Genomic DNA, 24,007 nt, shown 5'->3' with positions numbered 1-24,007 from the left:
CCTCCTGGCACTGGAATGACATTGGAATAGCCTTGCTGGGGAGAGTGTTCCATAGAGGGAACGTGACAGCCAAATGAGCCCTCTATTCTCAGTCTCACTTGCTTTGGAAGGCAGGGGCACCCCATGGGACAATGACCAAAGTGTTCTGTTACCCTGCACATACCGGATCTCGTCTGATCTTGGAAGCTAAGCAGGGTCAGGCCTGGTTAGTACTTGGATGGGAGACCGCCTGGGAATACCGGGTGCTGTAGGCCAGGGGTGCTCACACTTTTTTGGCTCGAGAGCTACTTTGAAACCCAGCAAGGCCCGGAGATCTACCAGGGGGGAAGGAAGCGTCTGACAGACACCCCCTTTAATGTATGGAGCCCCTGCTGGAGTCTAGTCAGTTTCGTCAGTTTCGTTGCTGCATGCCTGAAGAGCAGCTAAAGTGTCAGTATCGGTGTCAGTTTAGTGTCAGCTAAATATGTCAGTTTCGTCTAGTCACTAGACGAAACTGACATATTAACAGTTTGGAGAGACAGGGCTCCGCGATCTACTCATTTTGCCTCGCGATCTACTGGTAGATCGCGATCCACCTATTGAGCACCCCTGCTGTAGGCTTATACCATAGTCTTTCGAGACTGAAGGTTTCCAACCATGTGGGGGGAGGTGGTCCATCGAGGTACCTAGGCCCTAAACCAGAGGTTCCCAAAATAGGTCATTGTGACACTCCGCCCTGAGGACCTCTGCCTTTGTCTCTTTAAGGTGTGGGGAGGGGGAGAATGCAGTGACGTGATCCCCAGGATTGCGCCGCTGCCAGAGGCATCAGGGGCTTTCTTTTATTTACAAGAAAGAGCAGCAGCTTCCTAGGGGTGCAGGGAGCTCCGTGGAAACCTCCACAGGGCTCCACAAGCCACGGATGATGTCAAAATAACAATCGCGACCCGCTTCCGGTTTTGCGATCGCAAACCGCAAGTAGGTCACCGTCATTACCTTGACACTCTCTGCAGCTTGGGGACCCCTGTTGAGGCTTCCATGGGGCTTGCCGCATCCCTGGGAGGCCCTGCTGCTCCTTCCTATGTCAGAGGTCTCCAAACCTTTTGGCCAGAGGGCTGCATCAAATATCCAGCACGGTGTTGAGGGCCGGAAAAAAAAAATTTAAACATAAAATTTATTTAAATAAATTAGAGATGGAACTTAGATGAGTGAATAAATGAATGAATGGGCTCATTCACTCAAACTCTCTGGCCCTTGAACATCCTCCAGATGCAACTAGAGCGTAGTTCCAGTCATTTTTGGCCAAGTGGGCCAGAGGCTTTCAGGGGACAAGAGGCTGGCCGCGGGCCGGATAGAGGCTTGCCACGGGCCGCATCTGGCCCCCGGGCCAGGGTTTGGAGACCCTTGCTATAAGTAAAAGAGAGGCCCTAGTGCTCCAGCAGTGGGCAGTCCTGGAAATTGCATCCCTGCATCCCCCCCCTCAAGGACTTACTGCAGCTCCTGAACTCCAGGAGATTTTGGGAACTACAGCCCTAAACTATTCAGGGCTTTAAAAATGACGAATCAGGACTTCCAAATGGAATGCTGGAATCCATTTTTGGATTTAAGAGTTAGTAATCTGGTGGCTGGGTGGTGCTGTGTAGCTAACATCATGTTTGGTTTGACCATAGCCAAGTCCCTTATGAAGGTCCTTGGGGAGCTGTCTGGAGAGGAGGCCATAAAGTGGGTACCTTGCAGCCTGATTGGTTCTGTAGCAAGCAAATGAGCACTTTTGCATATGTGAACTCAGGTAGACTCATAAGACTAGGGTTGCTGATACAAAGATTTGGTGCAATTAAGGTTTTGCTTACCTCTGTGGTATTGGGTACCCTCTCAAGATAACACAGCTAGTTGTCTTCTGCATGAGCACCCAGCTGGTCCTAGTCAGTGTCTGTGAAGTGAGAAACTGATGGTGTTTGTCTCTTTCTCACCTGCAGAGAACGTACATATTTACTTTCCTGCTAAGCTCTCGGCTTTTCGTGCACCCTTATGAATTGATGGCAAAGGTTTGCCATTTGTGTATTGAGCAGCAGAGACTTGAGGAGCCTGGAGCCGATAAAGTAAGTGACCTGCCTGCTGCCTTTTCATTTAACGCTGCACCGTGTTTGATTACGTGAAAGAGATGCCGGGAACTCCAGGTGGAATGAGGTTAGCTATATTGGCTAGGGGTTGGTTCACACATTCAGTCTTGTTAATCATTGGCTATACAGCATCAAGGGAAGTCCTGCAAGTCTTTGCAGGTTACTTGCCACAAACAAGAATGTTTGTATCATCCCATCTCCACTCACAAGCAGTGCTTCAATGTAGGTGGCTTGGATGTTTGTGTTGTACAACATCCATGAACCAGCTTTCAGTAGCGAGAAGGAAAAACTCCTAGTATTCCTATTCACTGTGCTCTGAAGCGATCCGTGCACATGTATTGGGTTTCACAATTTTTTTTTTGAGGCCTTAGCATTGAAAATAGGCTCTAGACCTGACATTTGAGGCTTGTTGTCTACAGTTAAACCTGGGTGTCCCTTTTTTTAATCTTGCAAGGGGAGACTTCACAAAACAAGCACTGTAAGATGTTATATTTAAATGCATGTAATTACCACTTTAAGAAGCTGGCTGGAATTGAGTTAAAGCAACAGTCATTGTTATTTCAGTAGCTAGAGGGGGTGCAAAGCACTAAGTTTTGCAGGTGCCTGAACGAACTGTGCAAGTGGCCCTTCCTCCTTCCCTTCAGAGCCAGGCATATGCCTCTGTTTTGCTCCCTCCACCCAGAATGGCTCTGGAGGGGAGAGAGAGGGACCGCTTGCACAGCGCATTCAGGCACCTGCAAAACTTATTGCTTTGCACCACTCTAGCTATGCCACTGAGTACTACCTCTATCGCTAGCCTAGGATGAAATTGCCTCTGTGTCCACAAGAACTTCTACGAAGCCAGGAAAACTGTCCCAAAGTGTTGCTGTGCTCTGCCTTCCAGGGAAGTAATAATGCCAATAATTCCTCCTCTCTGTCTTTGGCTGGTAGTGGCCCAGTGGCAAAAGGTGTTGAAACCCTTGTTGTAATAACTAAAGGAAACATTGAACCATCTCTCTTGGGATAGGAGTTGAAGGCAATCACCTCATTGTAGCCACTTAAGAGCGCATCATGTGTTTGACCACATGGAGAGGCACATGGTTCAAGGGAGTGGGGCTTTGAAAGGTTGGATTTACTGTATCACTGCGTCACTGTGTGGGCTGACTTTTCTATGCAGTAACTAGAAGGTGCATCATCGAGCGGCAGGGCCTGAGGGCGCAATGGACTTGGGTGCCTTTCATCCCAAGTCTGCTGCTCCCTCCACCTCCCTCTATCCAAGAATTATCTGCTTTGCACTGGGGTGGGCATGAATCGGATCCTGCTTCATGCTCACTTGAACGTGAAGCAAATAATTGTCGTACTCATCAGAAGTCTCATCGGAAGTTGCAGTCTCCCAGGTTTTAAGGCACCATGGGAGGCGTGCAGTAAGAGTTCTTAAGGGGTTGTTTTTTTTTAAAGTAGATCTGAGCCAGCATCAGAAGGTGTTTCAGCTTGTGCCACCCCGGTCACTACTGAGAACTACCTACCTACCCTGTGGTGGCTTTTCCCTGAATTGTGATAGCTGTCTGATTCTACTGTTGGTGAGCACCAGAGTTGAAGCACATTGAGAACACAATCCTCTACATCAGGGCTGTCCAAAGTTTTTGGCAGGAGGGCCACATCGTCTCTCTGATACTGTGTCGGGGGGCCAGGGAAGAAAAGAATTAATTTACATTTAAAATTTGAATAAATTTACATAAGTTTACATAAATGAATATATTAAAGATGAACTTATATGAATGAATGAAGGTCTTGCAATAGCTCAAGGCCTATAAAAGGCCTTCCACAAAGCAAGGCTGGCCTTTCCTTTGCTGCTGCTACTGCATCACGGACGTGAAACAACAAGCAGTGGAGGGAGCTCTCATCCCACAGCTCACATGAGAGGTCAAACAGTTGCCCTCATGCTGAGAGCAGTTGTGTCGGGCCAGTGTGGGCTCTAACAAATCTCCCGAGGGCCAGAGGCTCATTGAAGACTGGGGGCTCCCTGAGGGCCGCATTGAGAGGCCTTGAGGGCCACAAGTGGCCCCAGGGCCAGGGTTTGGGCACCCCTGCTCTACATACTTGTATGGGAGTAAGTTCCATTTAATTCAGTGAGACTTGCTTCTAAATTGGTATGTACAGGATTGTGCTGTAAGGATTTGTTCTGCTGTAAATATGGTCTCATGAGTAGAGGTGCTTGTTTCTGTTGAGTAAGATAGGATCACAGCCCATTACTGAGTACAGTGGGCTTACCTCTGAGTAAGGTAATTTTCAAACACCATTTTCAAACATCATTTTCAAACACCTCTACTCACAGGTGCTAGTTAGTGTGCAGCATTGATCTTCTGTATTTCTGCAGTAATTGTATCCCTTGAAGGCACACGAAACCACCTTCCTCACGGCTTTTCTCTCCCCAGAGTCAGCTACAGAAACTTGCCCCCAAAATCCTGCAGCTGTTAACAGAGTGGACGGAGACCTTTCCGTATGATTTTCGAGATGAGCGAATGATGAGGAATTTAAAGGAGCTGGCCCATCGGATAGCCAGTGAGGATGAGGTGAGTCTTTTGGGCAGGCGCGATGAGGTCTGCCGTGTCTCAAAACAGGTGTAAATGCCAACTTGGAAAGAGAACCAAAGACAGCAGTTTTAGCTGCTGTACGTTTTAACCCTCGCGGGAAGTGCAAAACCCAATTTCTGTGCTACTGATTTTAACTCTGAAAGAGGAAAAAAAAACTTCAGGAATACAAAATGAGTCTGAAGGATGGCTTTATCAGTCAGTGTGTGCTTGGCATCTCATGTGTGAAGGCACATTTAAGGTATCTCCTGAAACTCCCCTTCCTCCCCCCCCTTCCATTGCTCCCATCTCACACCTTCAGTTTCCCTGCTTGTGGTTTGATCCACTAACGAAATCTCTTTGGGCCCCTCCTCCCTCTTCTCCTCCCCCACCCACTCCTCAAACCAACTGTCCTCTACCAGCCACCTGTTCACCAGCTGGTGCCTGTCAACCAGCATGTGGGAGCACAAATGCTTAGCTAGAAGTCTGTATTATTTACTTGGACTTTCTACCCCATTTTATCTATGGGGCCCAGGGTAGATTATACACCTAGAGCTTGCATTAAAGAACAAAGCCCTTAAAGGATTTGCCGTGTTTCTAAAAGAAGGGAATAGAGGCTCTACAAGAACCTGGCTGGCAGGCTGGGGGTGAATGGAAGGGCCGGGCTCTGACCGTAGAGAGACAGGGTGAGCCTTGGTGGGGAGGGTGAAATGGTGAGTTTCGGCGCAGTCTGTTGCTTTTCACCATCAGCTGTTTTAGCCGGTGGGAGGAGTGCTCAAGGAGGGCTTTGCAGAGGGCGGGGGGGATTTGTCACATTAGATCCTTGCCACCTCTAAGTGAGTCGCAATACGGCTCTGGGTGTCATAAATTATTAGTTATATTGGCTAGTAGTTCTCTTGGAAGGGTAAAGGCAGAATATGGTGACCTTGCTTCTGTTTCACTGCATTGCAGAGATCTGCTGGAATTCTCAAGAACTTGGTGAGCCCTCAAGCTCTCCTCTGTGGGTTCATTCCTTTTACCCCAGGTGACTGAACTGCCACCCATTTGAGGGACCTTTTGCCCCCCCCTCCCCATTAACTCTTTTAGCTGCATTTTGAGAAGGAATGATCTTTTCCCTCTCACACAACACCAGAGCCAGGGGACATCCACTAAAATTGAGTTAGGACAGACAAAATAAAATTTCTTTACCCAGCAGGTAATTAGTCTGTGAAACTCCTTGCCACAGGATGTGGTGATGGCACCTGGCCTAGATGCCTTTAAAAGGGGATTGGACAAATTTCTGAAGGAAAAATCCATTATGTGTTACAAGCCATGATGTGTATGTGCAACCTCCTGATTTTTAGAAATGGGCTATGTCAGAATGCCAGATGCAGGGGAGGGCACCAGGATACAGGTCTCTTGTTGTCTTGTGTGCTCCCTGGGGCATTTGGTGGGCCACTGAGAGATACAGGAAGCTGGACTAGATGGGCCTATGGCCTGTTCTTATGGAATTGAGGCCATCACAGAAGGACAAGGCAGCTAGAGAAGAAGAGTTTGACAGATTAGTTCTTCAGACTCTATAGTTCTGCAGTTCAAGGCACACAGTAGTGTCCTTCTTTTACAGCAAAACATTTTGCATTATTTAAAAATTAATTTTAAAAAAATCTTGATTTCTGTAATGGCTGACTATCACCTGTTGCTTGGTGTTGTGTTTGTTTTAGCCTCAGAGGAGGGTGTGTGTGTGTGTGTTCTAGGTTATATGGATGATCTTTCCATGTAAGATTGGCTGTGTGACATCTCGTATGCTTCCCATGAGTCATAGTTTCAGAAACCACTGGCCCAACCATTTCACCCACCCAGCCACCAGCTGATGGAGTTTGGAGAAAAGGTTAAACCAAAAGAGGAGAGAAAATTTTAGCCTGTGGCTTTTTTGCATGTGTGTTTTTATGTTCTGGACACTTTTTCTGGCTTTATTTTTGTGCCTATTTTCTTTTTTTAAAGAGCATGTCTAGGTCCCACCCCTTTAGCGTTGTGTCTCCTGGATTGCAGTCCTTGGGTGGGATTTGTGTGGATTGATTTACAGAACCTAGCAAGCTATAGGTACTTTCTATGAGTATTTATCACATGGCAGGAATAGCAAGTGGCGTGGCTCCTTGCAATTCTTCAAACAATGGAAAGAAAACGGTTATGAGTAATAAGTATGTCTGCCCAATTTTGCATTGCTATTAATCGGGAGTGACTGGATTGGTTTCCTGGATGTCAAATAAGTAACTGGTTTGAGAATGATTTAGCACCTGCCACTGCGTGGACTTTTCTGAGATCTGGGTTCTGTGCAGGGGTCAGCAACGTATGGCCCATATGCTGGATCTAGCCTATGCCGTTTGGCCTGCATGGGAACTTGTGCCACACAGCAGCACAGGACTCCGCGAGTCTGGGCAGGTGGCTCTGCCATGCCCTGTCTAGCGTAGGGCAAATTGGGCAGAGGGCTTCAGTTACTAAGCCGAGCTCCATGCAGTTGCTTCCAGGAGCTCAGCAACCTGGAAGTTCAGTGGTGAGGTGTTGACACCATCGCTAAATATCCAGCCTCTTTGCCCAACAAGGTTTCTGACCCCTGGCTAAGCTATGAACCAGGAAGTCCCTGCTTCTTGTCCTTGCTACATACTCGTTGGGTGGCCTTAGTCAAGCCATCCTCCACCTCTTTTCTCTCACTGCCCCCCCTTCATATGGGGGATAATAACACTGAGTTACCTTCTTAGGCCATTTGTAGGGATTGCAACAAGGTAATATGAAGCAATTAGAATGCTCAGAAGTGCCAAATAAATGCTGAACCTTCTTTCCATTCATTGACTTATTTTATTATGTAAATTGCTTCGTGAACTACTCCTATTGAAAAACGGTATGCAAGTATTCTTAATAATAATTTCATTTTTCTCTGGCAGATGTACCGGAAAAACGTACAGCAGATGAGCCAGAGCCTCATCCGTAAGCTGGCCTCTCTTAGCCAGTACGAGGAGGTGCTTGCAAAAATCAATGCCACTTCGACAGACAGGCTGACAGTCCTGAAGACCAAACCCCAGGCCATCCAGAGGGACATCATCACTGTGTGCAGTGACCCCTACATGCTAGCCCAGCAGCTGACTCACATAGAGCTGGTGAGTTTATGCTTTTTCCCAGGGCAGGATTTAGAGGAAGGGGACCATCTGGGGATGGGATGTGTTCAGTGGGGGGCAGGAGGTCTGGTCTAGAGGGTTGAGCCTCCATTTGCCTGAAGATAACATCCAAAGGTCGCTAGTTCGAGGCCACCGGCACCGTGCGACCTTGAAGCAGCTGACAAGCTGAGCCGAGCTGTTCCATCTGCTCTGAGCGTGGGAGGATGTTGGCCAGAATGTGCAGCCAGATCAAGGAGGAAACATCTGAATGTTGTGGTTTCTTGAAAGATAGAAACCTTCTTTCAAATTGTAAAAATCCCTATGGGGATTTAAATTGCCTATGTAAACCGCCTTGAATAAAGTCTAAGGAGAAATCTGAGGACCAAGAAAGGCGGTATAGAAATACCTGTATTATTATTATTATTATTATTATTATTATTATTATTATTATTATTATTATTGCAGTTATTCTTAAATATAAAACCTTCTATAAAATTAGAAGAAATGCATTTTTATGTACTTATATGTGGCATGAATACAGATTTACCAAATCATGCCTGTCTGTCATCTTATATAAATACTGCATACAGACTAAGCATCAGAGTCATGTCAGGGCTACATGCAATAAAAAAACAAGTTCAAATGCAAAGAAATAGAAGGGAATGCTGAAGATGCACCTTACCGGGACCATCATTTTGGTCTAAAGCTGACCCTGTTCTTTTCTCCTTCTCACTATCCACCTCACCTTATCTGTGTTTTTCTTTGTGTTTTCTTTGTGTTTCTTCTGTGAGTTTGTACTTTAAGCGACCTATTTAATTCTTGTTTTTTTTTTATTTCTTCAGGAAAGACTCAATTATATTGGACCACAAGAGTTTGTCCAAGCATTTGTCCAGAAGGATCCATTGGATAATGACAAGGTGACTAGAAAGGATCGCTGGGGGAAATGTAAACCTCGATTGCCGCTTTTTCCAGTGAGCTTTCAGGGCAAGTGAAACTAAAGCGGCCCTTTACTGTTAGAAAGAAGGGCACAGATCCTGTTTGCCAAGGAGGTGGAAAAATTTTAAACCTAAAAAAAGCAGGATGGAAACAGTTGCAGGGAACTGGTGGAGAGAGGCAGCTTTGGGTGGTTTTTGTCCTTGCAAGTGTCTGTACTGTGGATGGGCAGAAGCAAAAGAATCACATTGTGAGGGAGATGAAGGCAGTCCAAGGAATGCTGGTCTTTGTGCTACTTCTTGTGTTCTTGAAACTAACAGCAGCTTCCTAGGGTCTTGGTTAGTCAGGGCTTACATCCTATATGCTCAGCCTGTTACCTGTACCACAAGCTGTTATCTTGTACTATGATGTACAGGTGAAACCTTGAAATGAAGACTATTGAGCACCTAGTTAAGTCAGTACTGTGGCTGCAGGCTTAGACTGTTCTTCCTGAAATGCGATTTGGGAAACTAACGCGCATTCCTGCCTTTCCTTGCCACTTTTTGATATCTCAGGGCTGCTACAGTGATCGGAAGAAGAGTCGGAACCTGGAAGCTTATGTGGAATGGTTCAACAAGCTCAGTTACTTGGTTGCTACAGAAATATGCATGGTAAGTTGGACTACTTTCTGTTACCACTTCCTGCTTTTGTTATGTGTTCAGAACTGGGAAACTTTCCTAGGCCCAAGAACTGTTTGATGCAAGATGCACAGTGTCTTGATAGACTGAGGTAGGAAAATTCTGGACTCTGCAACTGGGGGTGAAGGTGGCAGTTGTTTTTTTTTGTGGTGACCTCTCGTATTAAAAATGGATATAAACTCTCTGCATTTAGTCAACCAGCACATCAACCAGCACATCAACCAGCACATCAGGGCATGCTAAATTTTTCACTGATGCGCTCATTTACTATATGCAGGGGATCTTTTTACCCACTCACGCACCTTTGTGTCCTTTTCTTAGGGCTTGGTCCTCCTCCTATGGGGAAAATTTTAAATAGATTACAGCCTAAGGGCCCAATCCTATCCAACTTTCCAGCTTCAGTGTAGCCATAATGCAGCCCCATGGTAAGGCAACACATGTTCCCATACCTTGAGAAGGCCCCAGTGACTGCCCCTCCACCATAGGATGCAGAGCACACCCCGCTGGCACAACTGCACCAGCACTGGAAAATTGGATAGGATTGGGCCCTAAGTCTGGAACTCTCCTCTGTTCATGGTTGCCAGTTTTCCATTGATTATAGGCTGGTTCACATATGACTAATATCGAGTGATTTAATGTATATTGTGAACCAAACTACTTCAGCTGCTTCCAGTTAGTTACTTTTTCAGATTATTGAAGTTTACTTGCACAGGAAGTCTTGTTGGCCATGATGCTCCAGACTTGATGAATCCTCTGTAAAACTGTATATGTGATTTTTGTGTGTTTGTGTGTGGTGGGGTGGGTCCTAAAGCATGTGGATGTGTACGGCTGTGTTCTATGCGCCATGCCTTGGCCTTGCCATTCTAGTAAGAACCAGCATAAATAACTCCCTGCCCTTGTTTGTTTGTCCCCTGCAGCCTGTGAAGAAAAAACACAGGGCGAGAATGATTGAGTATTTCATTGACGTGGCCCGGGAGTGCTTCAACATTGGCAACTTTAACTCTTTGATGGCCATTATCTGTGAGTATAAAAGGAAGTGTTTGCAGACACTAACTTTTTCAATGTTATTATAGAGGAGGCTTATCTTGGAAATGGGTCTGCCTGGTTCATCATGTCGACTGTGCGTTAGCTCTTTAGCTGTTTAGTGACATCATGCCTCTGAAAAACGGTTGTAGAGGAGACCAGTATTTCTTTCTCTCTTGGCAGTGGGCTTCCCTAGAGGCTTCCCACAGGGTCACAGTGGGAAACAGGATGCAGAACTTGGTGGGCTTTTGCCCTGATCTAGTAGAGATTTTATATATTTATAAAATTGTTCCGGCCTGTTCCAGCACAGGTTAGGATTGGGCTGTTGTCCCCTTTTACAATATCTAAGCCCAAGGCCGTCACCATGCAGCTTCTGTATTGCTTAATCCCGGCCTCAAATGATATAGAAAAGCCAAGCTGTTAATGAATTAACCCCAGACTGACTGTTGTGTTCTTGGGTGATGGTTTTCATACTAATTGCTGAACTTCTCTGTGTTTTGCAATATATTGAATATTCTTTATCTTCTATATTCTTTATTCTTTATTCTTTATTTCTTCTATATTCTTTATCTTCTATATTCAATATATTGAATATTCTCTCTCATCTTCCTGGTCTTCTTTTGAACAAAAAGCTGGAATGAACATGAGTCCCGTCTCTCGGCTAAAGAAAACCTGGTCAAAAGTGAAGACTGCCAAGTTTGACATTCTTGAGGTAAAACTGGTTGATGGTCTAAAATCCGGGTGAGAGAGACCCTTCTTGGGGTTCGTGAAACCTGGAGCCCTTGTGCAAATACACCTAGCTATCATAGCAACCATGCATGTTGAATATACCATATTACTTCTCTTAAAGGAGGAATTGCCAAAACACTATGTAATAATACTACAGTATTATTTACGTTACACTGTAAATGAGAAGTAGACAGATACTTGTATATAATAGATTCCTCCTTGTTGTGACATTAGTTCAAAGCTGTTATGGAATTTTTCATTGCCAGGTATAAAAATCAAGTAGTCTGTGATTCTATATGTCACTAAAATTGTGAGCATTATGGGTGATATTGCTGAGCATGGATTTCTATATGGACCCACTCAAGGACTTTGCATTTACGTACTCCTTCATCAATCTCTAGCTTGCTTGCAGTCTTGAAAAACCTGTGCTTTTTGGCTATTTTACATAAGAACATAAGAACAGCCCCACTGTTTTGAGAAGATGTCTTGCTAAAACAGTCCGATTTCTGCTTTTATATTTGGATGCTGTTCCCTTGAATCTGTGATGAGGTTTTTTAGTACCTCCTATGTATGGTGTGAAGTTTTCTTATCTATATTTCTATGATTTCATTCTCTAGCATCAAATGGACCCTTCCAGCAATTTCTACAATTACCGCACAGCTCTGCGTGGAGCAGCTCAGAGGTCTTTGACAGCTCACAGCAACAGAGAGAAGGTATGATTGTTAATAACTTGCAGTGAACCATTGCTGAAATATGTGTATTGATGAACTATCTACTTCCATTGAAGCTTCTTCTGAACAATCCTTATCTAAGGTCACCAGTGGCCATTTTTCCCATAAAGAAGAAGAGCCTCAAGGCCTTTTCTGTCTACTTAAGACTGTATGAATGCTGCATTTTAAATACACTAAAATTCTGTAGCAATATAGTAGAAGTCTGTTCCTAGGAAAGCAGCAATCTGTATAAATTATGCAAACTAGGTCAATTTGCATGTGCCATTTTTGCATAATTCTGGTTTTGCTAATCATGGGAAGAAGCAAGGAGCTAGATACTAGAGCTCTGTCCTGAATGCCTAGAAACGGTTGCAGGCATCATTCTATCTTGGCTTCTGTAAATCTAAGCCCAAATGCTTACAAGAAGATTATTGCTCCCATAAAGACAAGAAATTTTTCAGTAACAGCTGAGAATTTCAAGAAGTTGAATTCTGCACAGTACAGTACCCCTATTCTCTGCTTACAGTGCTTCCATGGAATTGTAGTTTATGCGCAGACTAGCCTGTAGTGCAGTGGTTCCCAAACTCCTACAGGGGAGTTGAGAACCAGGTACATGTTTTTGAGGGCGGAGGGGGGCAGTGATAGGTGAACGGTTTTCCTAAAGGCATTCCTAGCTCAAAGAGCTGCCTATCTGCAAAGGGAAAAACTTGTTGATGAAGCTCTCAAAAAATGGTTAAATGGTTGGCAACCTTCAGTCTCGAAAGACTATGGTATAAGCCTACAGCGCCCCGTATTCCCAGGCGGTCTCCCATTCAAGTACTAACCAGGCCTGACCCTGCTTAGCTTCTGAGATCAGACAAGATCAGGCATGTGCAGGGTAACAGTTGCTGCCAAGCTCTCAAAAAGGCAGAAGGGAAATGATAAGGAACCTTGACAAATCTGGTACATGTTGAAAAAATCGATACTATAGCTGGCTTGTGCTAGCAACAGGCTCTTCTCTCTTGCCTTCATAAGGAAGAAAGGAAAGCTTTGTAACCCAAGAATAAAGCTAGCTCATTCTGAACCTTTCTTTGGCAAGCCTTCCCATTCTGCCCTGATAGAAATATTTTTGTTTCCATTTGATTTCCCCATTCTACCCTTTCACAGAGAATCAATTTTCAAGTGGTTCTCTCCCCCCCCCCCCCCGTAGCCCAGAATGTATAAGAAAGGAAGCAAAGTTGTAAAGAGTAAGAAGTACTTTGCTCCTTGGATGAAAGGCTTGAAGATTAAAATAAATGGAGCGAAGCTTTTGCAGGCTATCCCTTGGCCAAAGATACCCTCTGCAAGCTTCGTGTCATTTGTTCGGTCTTTTAAAAGAGCAGGTATCCTGGGGCTCAGTTAAAATGAAAAGAAGTGGATCTTTATTTTGGGTCCCTTAAGAACTATTCTCAGCACTACCCTTTTATAGAGACTGTTAACTCACCCAGCAGGGCCTGCTGAAGTTTCTAAGAGGTGCTGAAAGCTTCTTATTGCAGAGGACTGAATAGGGCCCATCAGCATTGCTCATGGAGTTGCATGTGAAAATAGGCATTGCTGACATCTCCGGGTTTTCATCTGATTAAATATAATCTATTAATTGCTTGACAGTGGTCTCAAAGAAAAATGACATGTTTCTTCTGGGCTTAGATGGTGCAGATCTGAGGACAACCATTGGGGTTATGGAGGCTTACTCCAAGGTAAGAGAATGAAAGTTCCCTTACCTTGAGGAAGCCTCTGGACCCCCCAGTCCCCTTGCTGGATATAGCACACATCATTGGCACAGCAGCAGGGGCTAGATTTAGCTAGGATTGGGCTGTCTCTCTATTAATCTAATTGCAGGTTTTTGTAGTGTTGTGAAAACCTATAAACCCTATTTGATGAGAAGTGAAAGTGGGGTAAAGAAAGTGAATGCATACACCATGGCAACAATGCGCTGTCATACTAGTTTTAACTACTATGGAAAAACTAACTAGTTTTAACTAGCTGGAAAAAATTCTGTCTTCTGTCTCTGTGCAGCTAGTTTAGGCTGACCTCCCCTTGTGGCGGTAGAAGTGCGGGGTGGGTAGACAGAAGACCTTCTCGGCGTCCAATCTAAGCCAGCAAGGGCAGGGGTGAACCAGAACCGCTCTCAAGATGCTTGACCGGCTCGGGGAGGCAAGGCTGGCTAGCCCCTGGTCTGAACTTTGGGGCCTTGCAGAGGTGACCTGAAAGCATAGCAGTTTGGCTGGCTTACCCTCTTCAGGCGACGGTGAAAGGCAGGCTTAATAACTATTGAGCTACGCCTGGAGTCGGGTGGACGCCCTATGAGACTGGGGGACGTAGACGGCTAGGGCCGTTTCCCCCATTTAGAACCCTGCACTTAGTTTGGGTATTGTTTACCTATTTTGCCTTGTTGTGCTTGTTGTAAGTTAATAAAGTGGCCCATTGAATCCCATACCTATTGTCGGCTGTATTTATTGGGGAATGCACGGTAAGAATCTTTTTACCTTCAATGGTTCAAATTTGCCTGTGTTCATACGTACTGTGCTGCTGCGTTTCAGAGTCTAGTGGTGAGCTTGGTATCTTCTTTGTTCATTCCCCTTAGATTGTGATCCCTTTCTTCAGCCTGCTCATCAAGGACATTTATTTCCTCAACGAAGGCTGCGCTAACCGCCTTCCCAATGGCCATGTCAATTTCGAAGTAAGTAGAGCGTGCTCAGGATTTCCTGATGTCTGATGTTTGCTAAGCTTTGCTAATTGAGATGGGAGCAGAAAGCCTAGCCCAAGGGCTGGCGCCACTGCTCTGGATTTTAATTGTAAGCAGGGTTAGGCCTTGAGTATAGACTGAGTAGTCTGATGTCTGCAGTATCCTGTTGGCAAGGATGCATGAACGGTGGCAGTCTTTTGATGAGAGGAATGACTCCCGTTTTAGAAGAAAATAAATGATAAAGGAGTTGCACCTCCTACATAACATAAGAACAGCCCCACTGGATCAGGCCATAGGCCCATCTAGTCCAGCTTCCTGTATCTCACAGCAGCCCACCAAATGCCCCAGGGTGCACACCTGATAACAAGAGACCTGCAAGGCTTCCTGGGAATTGTAGTTAAGAACATAAGAACAGCCCCACTGTATCAGGCCATAGGCCCATCTAGTCCAGCTTCCTGTATCTCACAGCGGCCCACCAAATGCCCCAGGGAGCAGACCAGATAACAAGAGACCTCATCCTGGTGCCCTCCCTTGCATCTGGCATTCTGACATAGTGTAGGCTCCTCAGTGTATGGAGCTCACCTTTTTTCATCGGAGAGGAACTGTACCTTTCTCACCCCTTGCCAGCCAACATGCGTAGAACTGAGGAACAGGGATTCCTTCCAGAGCAGATTCTGAACTCTCATACACAATCCAGAGGCAGGTGCTTCTCTCTTTGGACTTAATACTGTGATGAGGAGATATTTGCATGTTGATGCTTCCAGGTCCAGTGTTTTCAATGGAAAAACTACATCCATCTGTTCAGTTATACTTCCAGGTCCAGTGTTCAGTTATATCCAAGTAGAGGGCAAGCAAAGCTGGCGGACCGTCAAGATGCTGCACTCATTGGATAGCATCTGTCACGCAGCCCCTGCTTTCTGCTTCCCTCCTTTTACTGGGCAGACTGGGAGAAACTGAGTAAGAACATAAGAACATAAGAACAGCCCCACTGGATCAGGCCAGAGGCCCATCTAGTCCAGCTTCCTGTATCTCACAGCGGCCCATCAAATGCCCCAAGGAGCACACTAGATAACAAGAGACCTGCATCCTGGTGCCCTTCCTTGCATCCAGGCAGGAGTAGCTGCCACCATTCCAGGGAACTGGGGCAGAGGGAGAGGCTGCCTTGAAGAGTCCCTCTCCCAGATGTACAGGGAATCCCAGAACCCTGGGGAAATTCCCTTAAATCCCCAAAGTTGCAAAACTCAGCACGGCAACCCACGCTCCTGAATGAAAAGTGTGTTAACAGTGGGTTATGAAGTTTTGGAACCACAGGGAGAAAATTGCAGGCAATGAAGAAAAAGGCATGAATCACAGCACAAAAAGAGTGGGGAAGGGTGGTGATGAGGATGGGCAGATTGGGCCCGGGGGGGGGGGGCAGCATCACTGCATCCGAACCCATGTCCTGGGCCTGATCCTCCTACATGGATCAACTCAGACTCGCACCGGTGATATCAGTGGTGCAGGTCCAAATTGACGCATTGCAACTGCTGGGACTTATCCTGGAGCAAGAGGGCAAATGTCCCCTTACTCTGAGGAGACTTCCAGCAGCCAAAATTCCTCCATGGGATGAGGCGGAACCTATACTCGTGCTCAGTGCATTGCCATGTAGGAATTTAGTTAGAATTGGGCTGGAAGGAAACCTTTTTGAGCGTAAGGGTGAAGTGATGTCTCCAGTTTTAATAAGAAAAAAGAAAGTTGACCTTCTCTATCCAAAGTATGGGATACACCACTTTTGAATTAACACCATCTCTTTTGCGAGTCGCACCTGAATAGTTTGTTTTTGCATTTTTTTGTGTGTGTTTTTGCTTTTGTGCTAATGTCTGTTTTCCTTTCCTTTTTAATCACAGAAATTTTGGGAACTGGCTAAACAAGTGAGTGAGTTTATGACGTGGAAACAGGTGGAGTGTCCTTTTGAGAGGGACCGGAAAATCCTTCAGTACTTGCTCACCATGCCAGTCTTCAATGAAGATGGTAAGAGATGGGCCATCTCCTGTAATAACACAGAGTATGTGGAACTGTAGCGGTTGGATAGGGGAGAGGCAGGCTTTTAACATTTCATAGAGCTGTGGGACTGCTTTGGAAGGAGGAGAAAATTTCTGTTCCACAAGTATGCAGCAACAGCCAGCTACAAGAACTACTGATTGGCTAGTGCCAATAACACTGGCAAGACATTCATCCAATCTTGGTGGAGGTTTTGCAGCTATTTTAGATATGATTATGTGGCACTTAAAAAACAACAACCCAAAAGGCAGCTAGCCCACTCACCAGATGCATGGAGGAAAAGGCATGAGTGATAGCTACCTATCATCTGGGTTGATGAAATGTACATCTGACATACAAATTGGGGGATAACTCAGGTTCTTGCTGCAGGTGAAAAACTTATTTGTTCACTATATTTATAGAGTGATTGTCAACCTTAATAGTACTTAAGTACAACTATGATAATGCATATTTTTAAAAAATAGTTTTTATGCTGTTTACCTTGTCACTAGTTTTTAATTTAATGGTGTTGAGAAAAATTATGGCCCACATGGGGCAGAAAAGCAGAATAGACATTGTTTGATAAATGAAAGACCAGTAAACAAAAAGTGTAACCCCAAGTAGCAGCTACAGCAGATCAATCTGAATGGATGTTGCATCTACCATCAGGGCCAAGCTAGACATCAGGTGGGAGTTTTATCACTGGAACTCCTGACTCCATTCTCTTGTTCAAAAAACTGTGTCTGGGTGTTGAGTGCTCTTTCTCCACTCCCTCTGAAATGCACACAAAAATCTACAGGCCTCAAGAACACTTGCCTTCTATCACCAGTAGAAGATTTAGAATGTGTGTATGTATGATTAAAGATCTTATTAAAGATTTAATAAACTTGACTGGGGGGGTGCTAGATCTCTCTCCCACTGTGCTGCAGTTCCTATCGAAATTCCTACCCCCAGCTGTTGTTGCCTATTTTTGTGTGCAGACAGATCTGGCGTTCAAGCACAGAGTTTCTGCATCATGTCCTGTTTGGCCCTTGATCTCAAAATATTCAGCAAGCTGTCTTAACTGCATCCAAGCTAGATTGCTATACATTCAAAACTATGGCGAGATATCTATCTATCGATCTATCTATCGAAAATATTCGATCTATCGATGGAAATACTTGTATCTTGTTTTGTTTTGTAATTATCATGATATGATTCAGAACATAAGAGAGATGTGACAATTACAAAGAATCGATCGATCGTTTTCTCCCCCCCCCCATGAAGCTGAAGCTGCTCTACTCTGAAACAAGGCCTGGAAGATGACTCTAATGGTACTGTTTTTGTTTGCTCCGTAGCACTTTACTTGGCTTCATATGAGAGCGAAGGCCCTGAGAACCACATTGAAAAGGACAGATGGAAGACTTTAAGGTCAGTGTCAAGACTCTTGCCATCAAATCAGCAGACCGCAAAAGTGCTGCTAGCGTCAGATGGCTTCAGCGCCAAAAGCCGGGTTGCTTGCCTCAACAGATGAACACAGTGTGAACTTCAAAAAACTGTGACTTTAATTCCTGGGCTTTCAAGACAAATTTGTGCAAACAGCTTTATCTTCATTCCACCCACCCCAACTCTAAATTCAGATGCCTACTGAAGACCCAGCCAGCCTTCTCTCAATGTCTCTCTCCTTTCTTCTCTTTTTTTGAGAGTGTTGACTTTACCAGTCAAATTGAAGAATAGCCTGATCCTATGCCTTGAAACTCAGTGGTACTTACTCCCGAGTAAGTGTGCCCTGAAATGGCAGCTTGAGAGCTCGCCTTATTCATGGAGGTGGTGGACTGGATTGCACCACTTCAGACTACAGGTGATGGATTCTGATTTTGAATGCACTTTAGTGTATTAAAAAAAAGCAAAAGCTCCCTGTGTAAAGACAACTAGCACAACCAGAGGTCAGAAAGAAAAGAGAAGGGCTTTGGCTCAGCTTGTTATCTGCTGGGTTGATTTTTTTGTTGTTGTTGTTTCCCCAGAGTTGTAATGTAGGGAATGCATTTTAAAAATGTGGTAACCTATCTGAAGTGGTACTGCCATCTCATTCCCTTCCATGTGTTGACCAGGCCTAATTCTCTGAAGTCAGTGCTTTTTTTTTTTAATAGCTTCAATTGCACTGATGCATTGATTATGCCTTATTTTTGTTCCCCTTGTGTAGTCAGGAAAACAAAGTTGGATAGCATTTTGTCCCAAGTATGTCTGCCATCCTGGGGTCATGGCCTGTGATATGCCCAAGACCCTCAAGGCCTGTCTTACAAATGCACCAAGACCTGTTGTTGATTGTTCAGAGAGGGACACAAAATGTAATACATGCCCAAGGCATTCTGTGCCCATCAGAAATCATTTCCAATGTCTTAATTAATGCCCCCCCCCATTTTGTCTTTAGGTCAACTCTTCTGGGAAGGGTTTAACATGCAAGTGACTGTCTGCTCCCACCGTTGCTGCTGCCCTGCGTGGATTCTTATTACTAAGGGCCATTATTTAGGCCGCATATTTATTTTCCCCTTTGAAATCAAGCGACGTTTTAAGTTATGAGACCAGCGCAGCTACTCAAGACATGTCAGGACATTGTACTAAAGAACGACTGCAAGTTAATGAGACCGAGAAAAGAGAACAGAGCAACTTTTCAAACCTGATGGACCATCAGATTGCAAGTTTGTAATGGGCGGCTGATCAAAGATGGTATTGAGGAAACCCTTTTGAAGATCAGACTCTCCTTCTTGGAGTCCTTTCAAAACACCTGGATGGGATTTCCCTGCACCTTGCTCTTGCCTTGCTGCTCTTTTGATGTGTTTTGACTTGCTGCTGCTTGTGTACTTGACTGCTGGGCTCTAAAGCCAACTTTCACGTCACCTGTTGTGAAATCATCAAAGTGGGAATTCCAGACTGAGTGAAGAATTGAAATGCAAACCTGCTTGTTCGCACCAAGGAATGGGGGCTTCCTTCCCAAGAGAGGAAGAGGTTCACAACCCAGTAGAACGGGCTGCTATGACTTTTCATCTATTTATTGTGGAAAGGGGGGGATTAATTATTATTCTGATATTCATATTTTCTTTGAGTTTGCTGCTGGTTGGCAAACTCTTATTGTATTTTATTTAAAAATTTAAAAAGTACCAAATCCAGTGCTGTGATAGGAAAAAAACAGACACTTGAAGGATTTGTAGCAAGTGTAGCTAGGCTGTCCAGAAGAGTTTAGTTTCTCCTGTTTTACATTCTTTCTGTCTCTTTTTGGTTTTGTTTTTGTTTAAGGGCACTTCTACACTACAGTTTAAACTGGTTTCATGCCAGATTAAGTGTCTTGGCTTTTGTCAAATTGCCTTGGGAATTATAGTTCTTCAAGGGCATTCATGAGACTCTCAGCTTTTTCATAGACATGCAGTTTCCAAAGTCCTTGGCTGGGAGCTATAATAGTAAAAATAAAAAATAAAAAATGGGGTTGAAGCTGGTTTCAGTTTTGTAGTATAGACATGTCCAAAATGTCTGTAGCTATCTGTGTCTTTTTGCACCCCATCCCATCCTGCATTACTGTATAACTTTGGTCGTCTTTTTTTCTGCTTAAGAAACCATAGCTCAAGACTGTGGGTAGATAAAAAGAAAAAAATAATAATAAAAGCATAATTTATATCGGTGTGTTAAGCTAATGGCTGTAGTATATGTGATCCAGTGTAGCTGAGGCTGTAATCCTGTCCACACTTACCTGGGAGGAAGCTCCGTTGAACTCAACTGGACTCACTTTTGAGTAGACACGTATAGGATGGTGGGGTAAAATTGTAAAACCCACCTAGACACAAAGCAAGGTTTCACTTCAACTGCAGCTATGTGCTGAAAACCACTAGCCCCTGACTGTGTCTCTTGAAGTCTGGGTTTATGAACTTTTTTCATTTTATTTTAAAAAGGTCATTCTAGTGCACTTCCTATGAAGTCCATAATAGCTCTTAATGCTTATCCACTCTATTTTACCTGCCAGGAAATTTTGGCAGACCCTGGAATGTTAGACCATGACTTATCATTGGCCACCTAAGCAAAGAGACGTGTTTATGTAATTGGTGCTGCTATTCAGAATTAAAAATAAATTTTAAAAACATATGTGCATCACCCCACCTACCTGTAGACTGGAAAAGGGAAAAGAATTCTTGGTCTGTCTCTTTTTATATAAGAAATTTATCACCCCCACCCCCACCTAGAGGGCTAGCATAGCTATAGGTTGGGTGGCCTGATAAGTATTGCAGGTGCTGAAATAGCCCCTCCCACTCACCGTGGGAGCATCAGTGCTTGAATTATGGGGATCTGAATGAAACCCACAAACCCCAGTTTAATCACACTCACACACAACACATGCTTCTAAAATATTCTGTTATTTTCCCCCAGTTTAAGAGCAACATTTACAGCTCAATTCCACATAAGACGGCTGCACGCAGCACGGCGCAAGCAATCATTTTACATCCACCGCCACATACAGGGCCCACTTCCACTGCTGGAGGAAGCCAGTTGCGAAGTGTAGCCAGGAGCAGGGACTGGCGGAGGAGTGGGAAGGAAGGGAAGGGGGAGGAATGAGAGAGTTTTGGCAATGGGAGGAATGAGAGAGGGAGGCAGAACTGAAGAGGGGTTGGATCTTAGCAGCACCAGTGTGCATAAGATTCTAACCTCATTCCCTGTTGCCTTTCCTCTGTATTACTTTCCTCAGACTTGTGCCAGCAAAATAACTTGGACAGCGTGTTACTGTATGCGTGGTTGGTCTGTGGAACTCTTTGCCACAGGATGCTGTTATGGCGTCTGGCCTGGGCGCCTTTAAAAGGGGATTGGACAAGTTTCTGGAGGAAAAATCCATTACGGGTTACAAGCCATGATGTGCATGTGCAACCTCCTGATTTTAGAAATGGGCTATGTCAGAATGCCAGATGCAAGGGAGGGCACCAGAATGAGGTCTCTTGTTATCTGGTGTCATTTGGTGGGCCGCTGTGAGATACAGGAAGCTGGACTAGATGGGCCTATGGCCTGATCCAGTGGGGCTGTTCTTATGTTCTTGTAACAGAGCCAAGAGACCCACTGGGGCAGTGGAGGCTTCCCTAGGGATAGGAGAACTTTTCTTCCGTTACCTTGAGTAAGACCCAGTGTATATCCCCCCCCCCCGACATGTTACAGCACACGCTCCATTGGCACACAAGATCACTGTGGGGAGAAGGATTTAGTTAGGATTGTGCTGTTAAGTGAAGAATACTTCCCAAAATCTTAAGGGATGCACCGGATATCGAGAATGCTTTCTCATCACCGCACATTGGCTAACAGACTCTAAGAAATGGCACTTTCCCACATAATCCCTTAGCAATTTGCCTTTTTAAAAAAGTGTTGTGTGGTGCTAATCTCATGGGAACCGTACTGATAGACTGTTCAAGTGGCCACTTGTGATCTTCCCGTCTTCTGTTTTTACTCTTATAAGCCACACTCTCAGGGCCAAACAAGACATCTTTGGTTTTTTGTTGTTGTTGTTGTTTTTTAAATCACCAAACAGATCAATCTCAAGAAGCAGCTGTAGGGGGCTGAATTGCAGCTGCCAGGCGTGGGGGAGATTAGACCCTCACCCCCTCATGCCACAGTTCCAATTCAAAGAGCTCCTACCTGCAGCTGCTTGTGGAGAAAGAAAAAAAAAAAGTCTCAGAAAGTAACCACTGAAAGCAATTTGGATAGATGCTGGGGTTTGGAAGAGCTAATCCTTTCCCCTGGAAGGTGTTGTTAGCCATGGAGAGGCAAACTTATAGGTATATATACCTTTGGGGGAAGATTTAAGTGAGGGAATCTGTATGAGGCAAAAGGGTTAGAGCAGTGATGTTCAACCTTTTTCGTGCTACAACCTCAATAAATAAAATATGAGACTGGGGACCCCCACTGATTCCATCCCCCCTCCTGGAACCCAATCTGCCCACCCCTGCCCAGTCCACCCCTTTCCCTCCACCTCTTGTGTCTTTACAACAACCCTGGAGCTGCAGGGCAAGACAGTGAGAAGAGTCTGTGTCAGATTATATCAAGAATGCAGTTTTGACAAGGACGTACCATTATTAGACTGGATCCAGACCTTCTCTTGCACAAGCTCCCCCTGCCCCAATGAGGCTTTGTGACCCCTTTGGGATCACAACTCACAGGTTGAAGAACACTGGATGAGAGCTTATAGCACTCTTACGCTGGAGTCCCAAACTCAATTATAGGTTACTTTTTCTGAATGCCTCATATGACATTATTACTCTAGAACTCCCACATCTCATCTGATTTGGCTGTCAGGGACCTGGAAAAGTGAGCACCTATCAAATTAAGTTGGAACGAGATGAACATTACAACACAGGCATTCACAGTGGTTACATGCTTCGGGTTAAAGAGTTATCAGGTAACCCATAAGTATTCTGTGAATACTGTGAATTTTAGATTTTTTTTTTTGGTAGTTCGGTCATTTATAATGGCAGCAACTGTTACCCTGCACATGCCCGATCTCGTCTGATCTCGGAAGCTAAACAGGGTCAGGCCTGGTTAGTACTCGGATGGGAGACCGCCTGGGAATACCGGCTTGTACCATAGTCTTTCGAGACTGAAGGTTGCCAACCTGTGCTTAAATAAATTGGTGGTGAGTGGGGAGAGAGAAGAGTTCAGAGGAAGCAGCACCAAATGTTGACAGTCCAAAGCAGTAGCTGTGATACGTGTGGGAGGTGGAGAATGTTGACAACAAGAGAGGGATGTGTGCACACACACCGGAACAGGCAGTGTGCGTGAATGAGCTCTGCCCCCTTTGCAACACGGCAGCAGGTGCAGCGCTATGCTAGCCCCTGTGGGACTGCCTCTTCTGAAAGTAGATGCAAATGTTATTGCCCCTGGCCAGCCAGAGGCTCTTCACTTTGGATGCAAATGAGCTTGGCGTCTGATTGCAGCAATAGAAGCCTCCTTGTTCAGGGTCCCTTCTCTCCTCCACAGTGCAGATGTGCGAATGTTGTATTGAAAAAAGGGTAGGCTGGGGGGGAGGGGAGTGCAGATGCCCCATTTGGAAAGAGGCAGCCATACAGATCAGGTCAGAATCCAAGATGTGTGCAGGCGTGGAAGGATGCAGGCAGAAATTGCTTTATTTTTTGCTGATGCGGTTCACCAGCGAAAGCATCTTTTTAAAACCACAACAGTGAGTCTTGTTAGTGCCTGACATACCAGCTACACGTATAGGTTCCACCCCGGGGTGGGGGACAGATGTCATAAGTGCAAAAGGGCACAAGGCACCCCAAAATGTAGGACATCCAAGAAAAATGTGGGACATGACTAAATAAAAGCTAAAAACACTCATATATTGATTTCATGTGGTTAATTTAAACACTATATTACTTATAATTAAATTTAAAACTACGTATATTAAATATAGGCTGTAATCCTATCATCACTTTCCTGGA

The 24,007-nt window shown here is 44.9% G+C and overlaps 1 protein-coding gene and 2 pseudogenes across 2 annotated transcripts in view; all 3 read left to right on the top strand.

Annotated features, from left to right (window-relative positions):
• RASGEF1B (RasGEF domain family member 1B) overlaps positions 1-20,339 on the top strand; it is a 35,140-nt gene extending 14,801 nt beyond the window's left edge. Inside the window, exons 3-14 of one of the 2 annotated variants that reach the window (XM_066631894.1) lie at positions 1,953-2,075; positions 4,511-4,648; positions 7,564-7,776; positions 8,616-8,690; positions 9,261-9,356; positions 10,301-10,403; positions 11,039-11,118; positions 11,753-11,848; positions 14,448-14,543; positions 16,436-16,559; positions 17,906-17,978; positions 18,979-20,339. In XM_066631894.1, the coding sequence (XP_066487991.1) occupies positions 1,953-2,075; positions 4,511-4,648; positions 7,564-7,776; positions 8,616-8,690; positions 9,261-9,356; positions 10,301-10,403; positions 11,039-11,118; positions 11,753-11,848; positions 14,448-14,543; positions 16,436-16,559; positions 17,906-17,978; positions 18,979-19,003 (1,242 nt within the window). In that variant the 3' untranslated portion in view covers positions 19,004-20,339. Of the gene's footprint in view, positions 1-1,952; positions 2,076-4,510; positions 4,649-7,563; positions 7,777-8,615; positions 8,691-9,260; positions 9,357-10,300; positions 10,404-11,038; positions 11,119-11,752; positions 11,849-13,471; positions 13,540-14,447; positions 14,544-16,435; positions 16,560-17,905; positions 17,979-18,978 lie in introns of those variants that run through there. The other variant, XM_066631895.1, reaches the window with a different exon arrangement.
• LOC136656668 (5S ribosomal RNA) lies at positions 136-254 on the top strand (annotated as a pseudogene).
• A 2,697-nt stretch (positions 20,340-23,036) lies between the features above and the next one.
• Positions 23,037-23,156, top strand: LOC136656182 (5S ribosomal RNA; annotated as a pseudogene).
• The last annotated feature ends 851 nt before the right edge of the window (positions 23,157-24,007 follow it).

Source organism: Tiliqua scincoides, chromosome 6, assembly GCF_035046505.1.
Source record: "Tiliqua scincoides isolate rTilSci1 chromosome 6, rTilSci1.hap2, whole genome shotgun sequence".
NCBI lineage: Eukaryota > Metazoa > Chordata > Lepidosauria > Squamata > Scincidae > Tiliqua > Tiliqua scincoides.
Note: the sequence above shows the minus strand (reverse complement) of the source record. Positions and strands in the feature narration are given on the sequence as shown.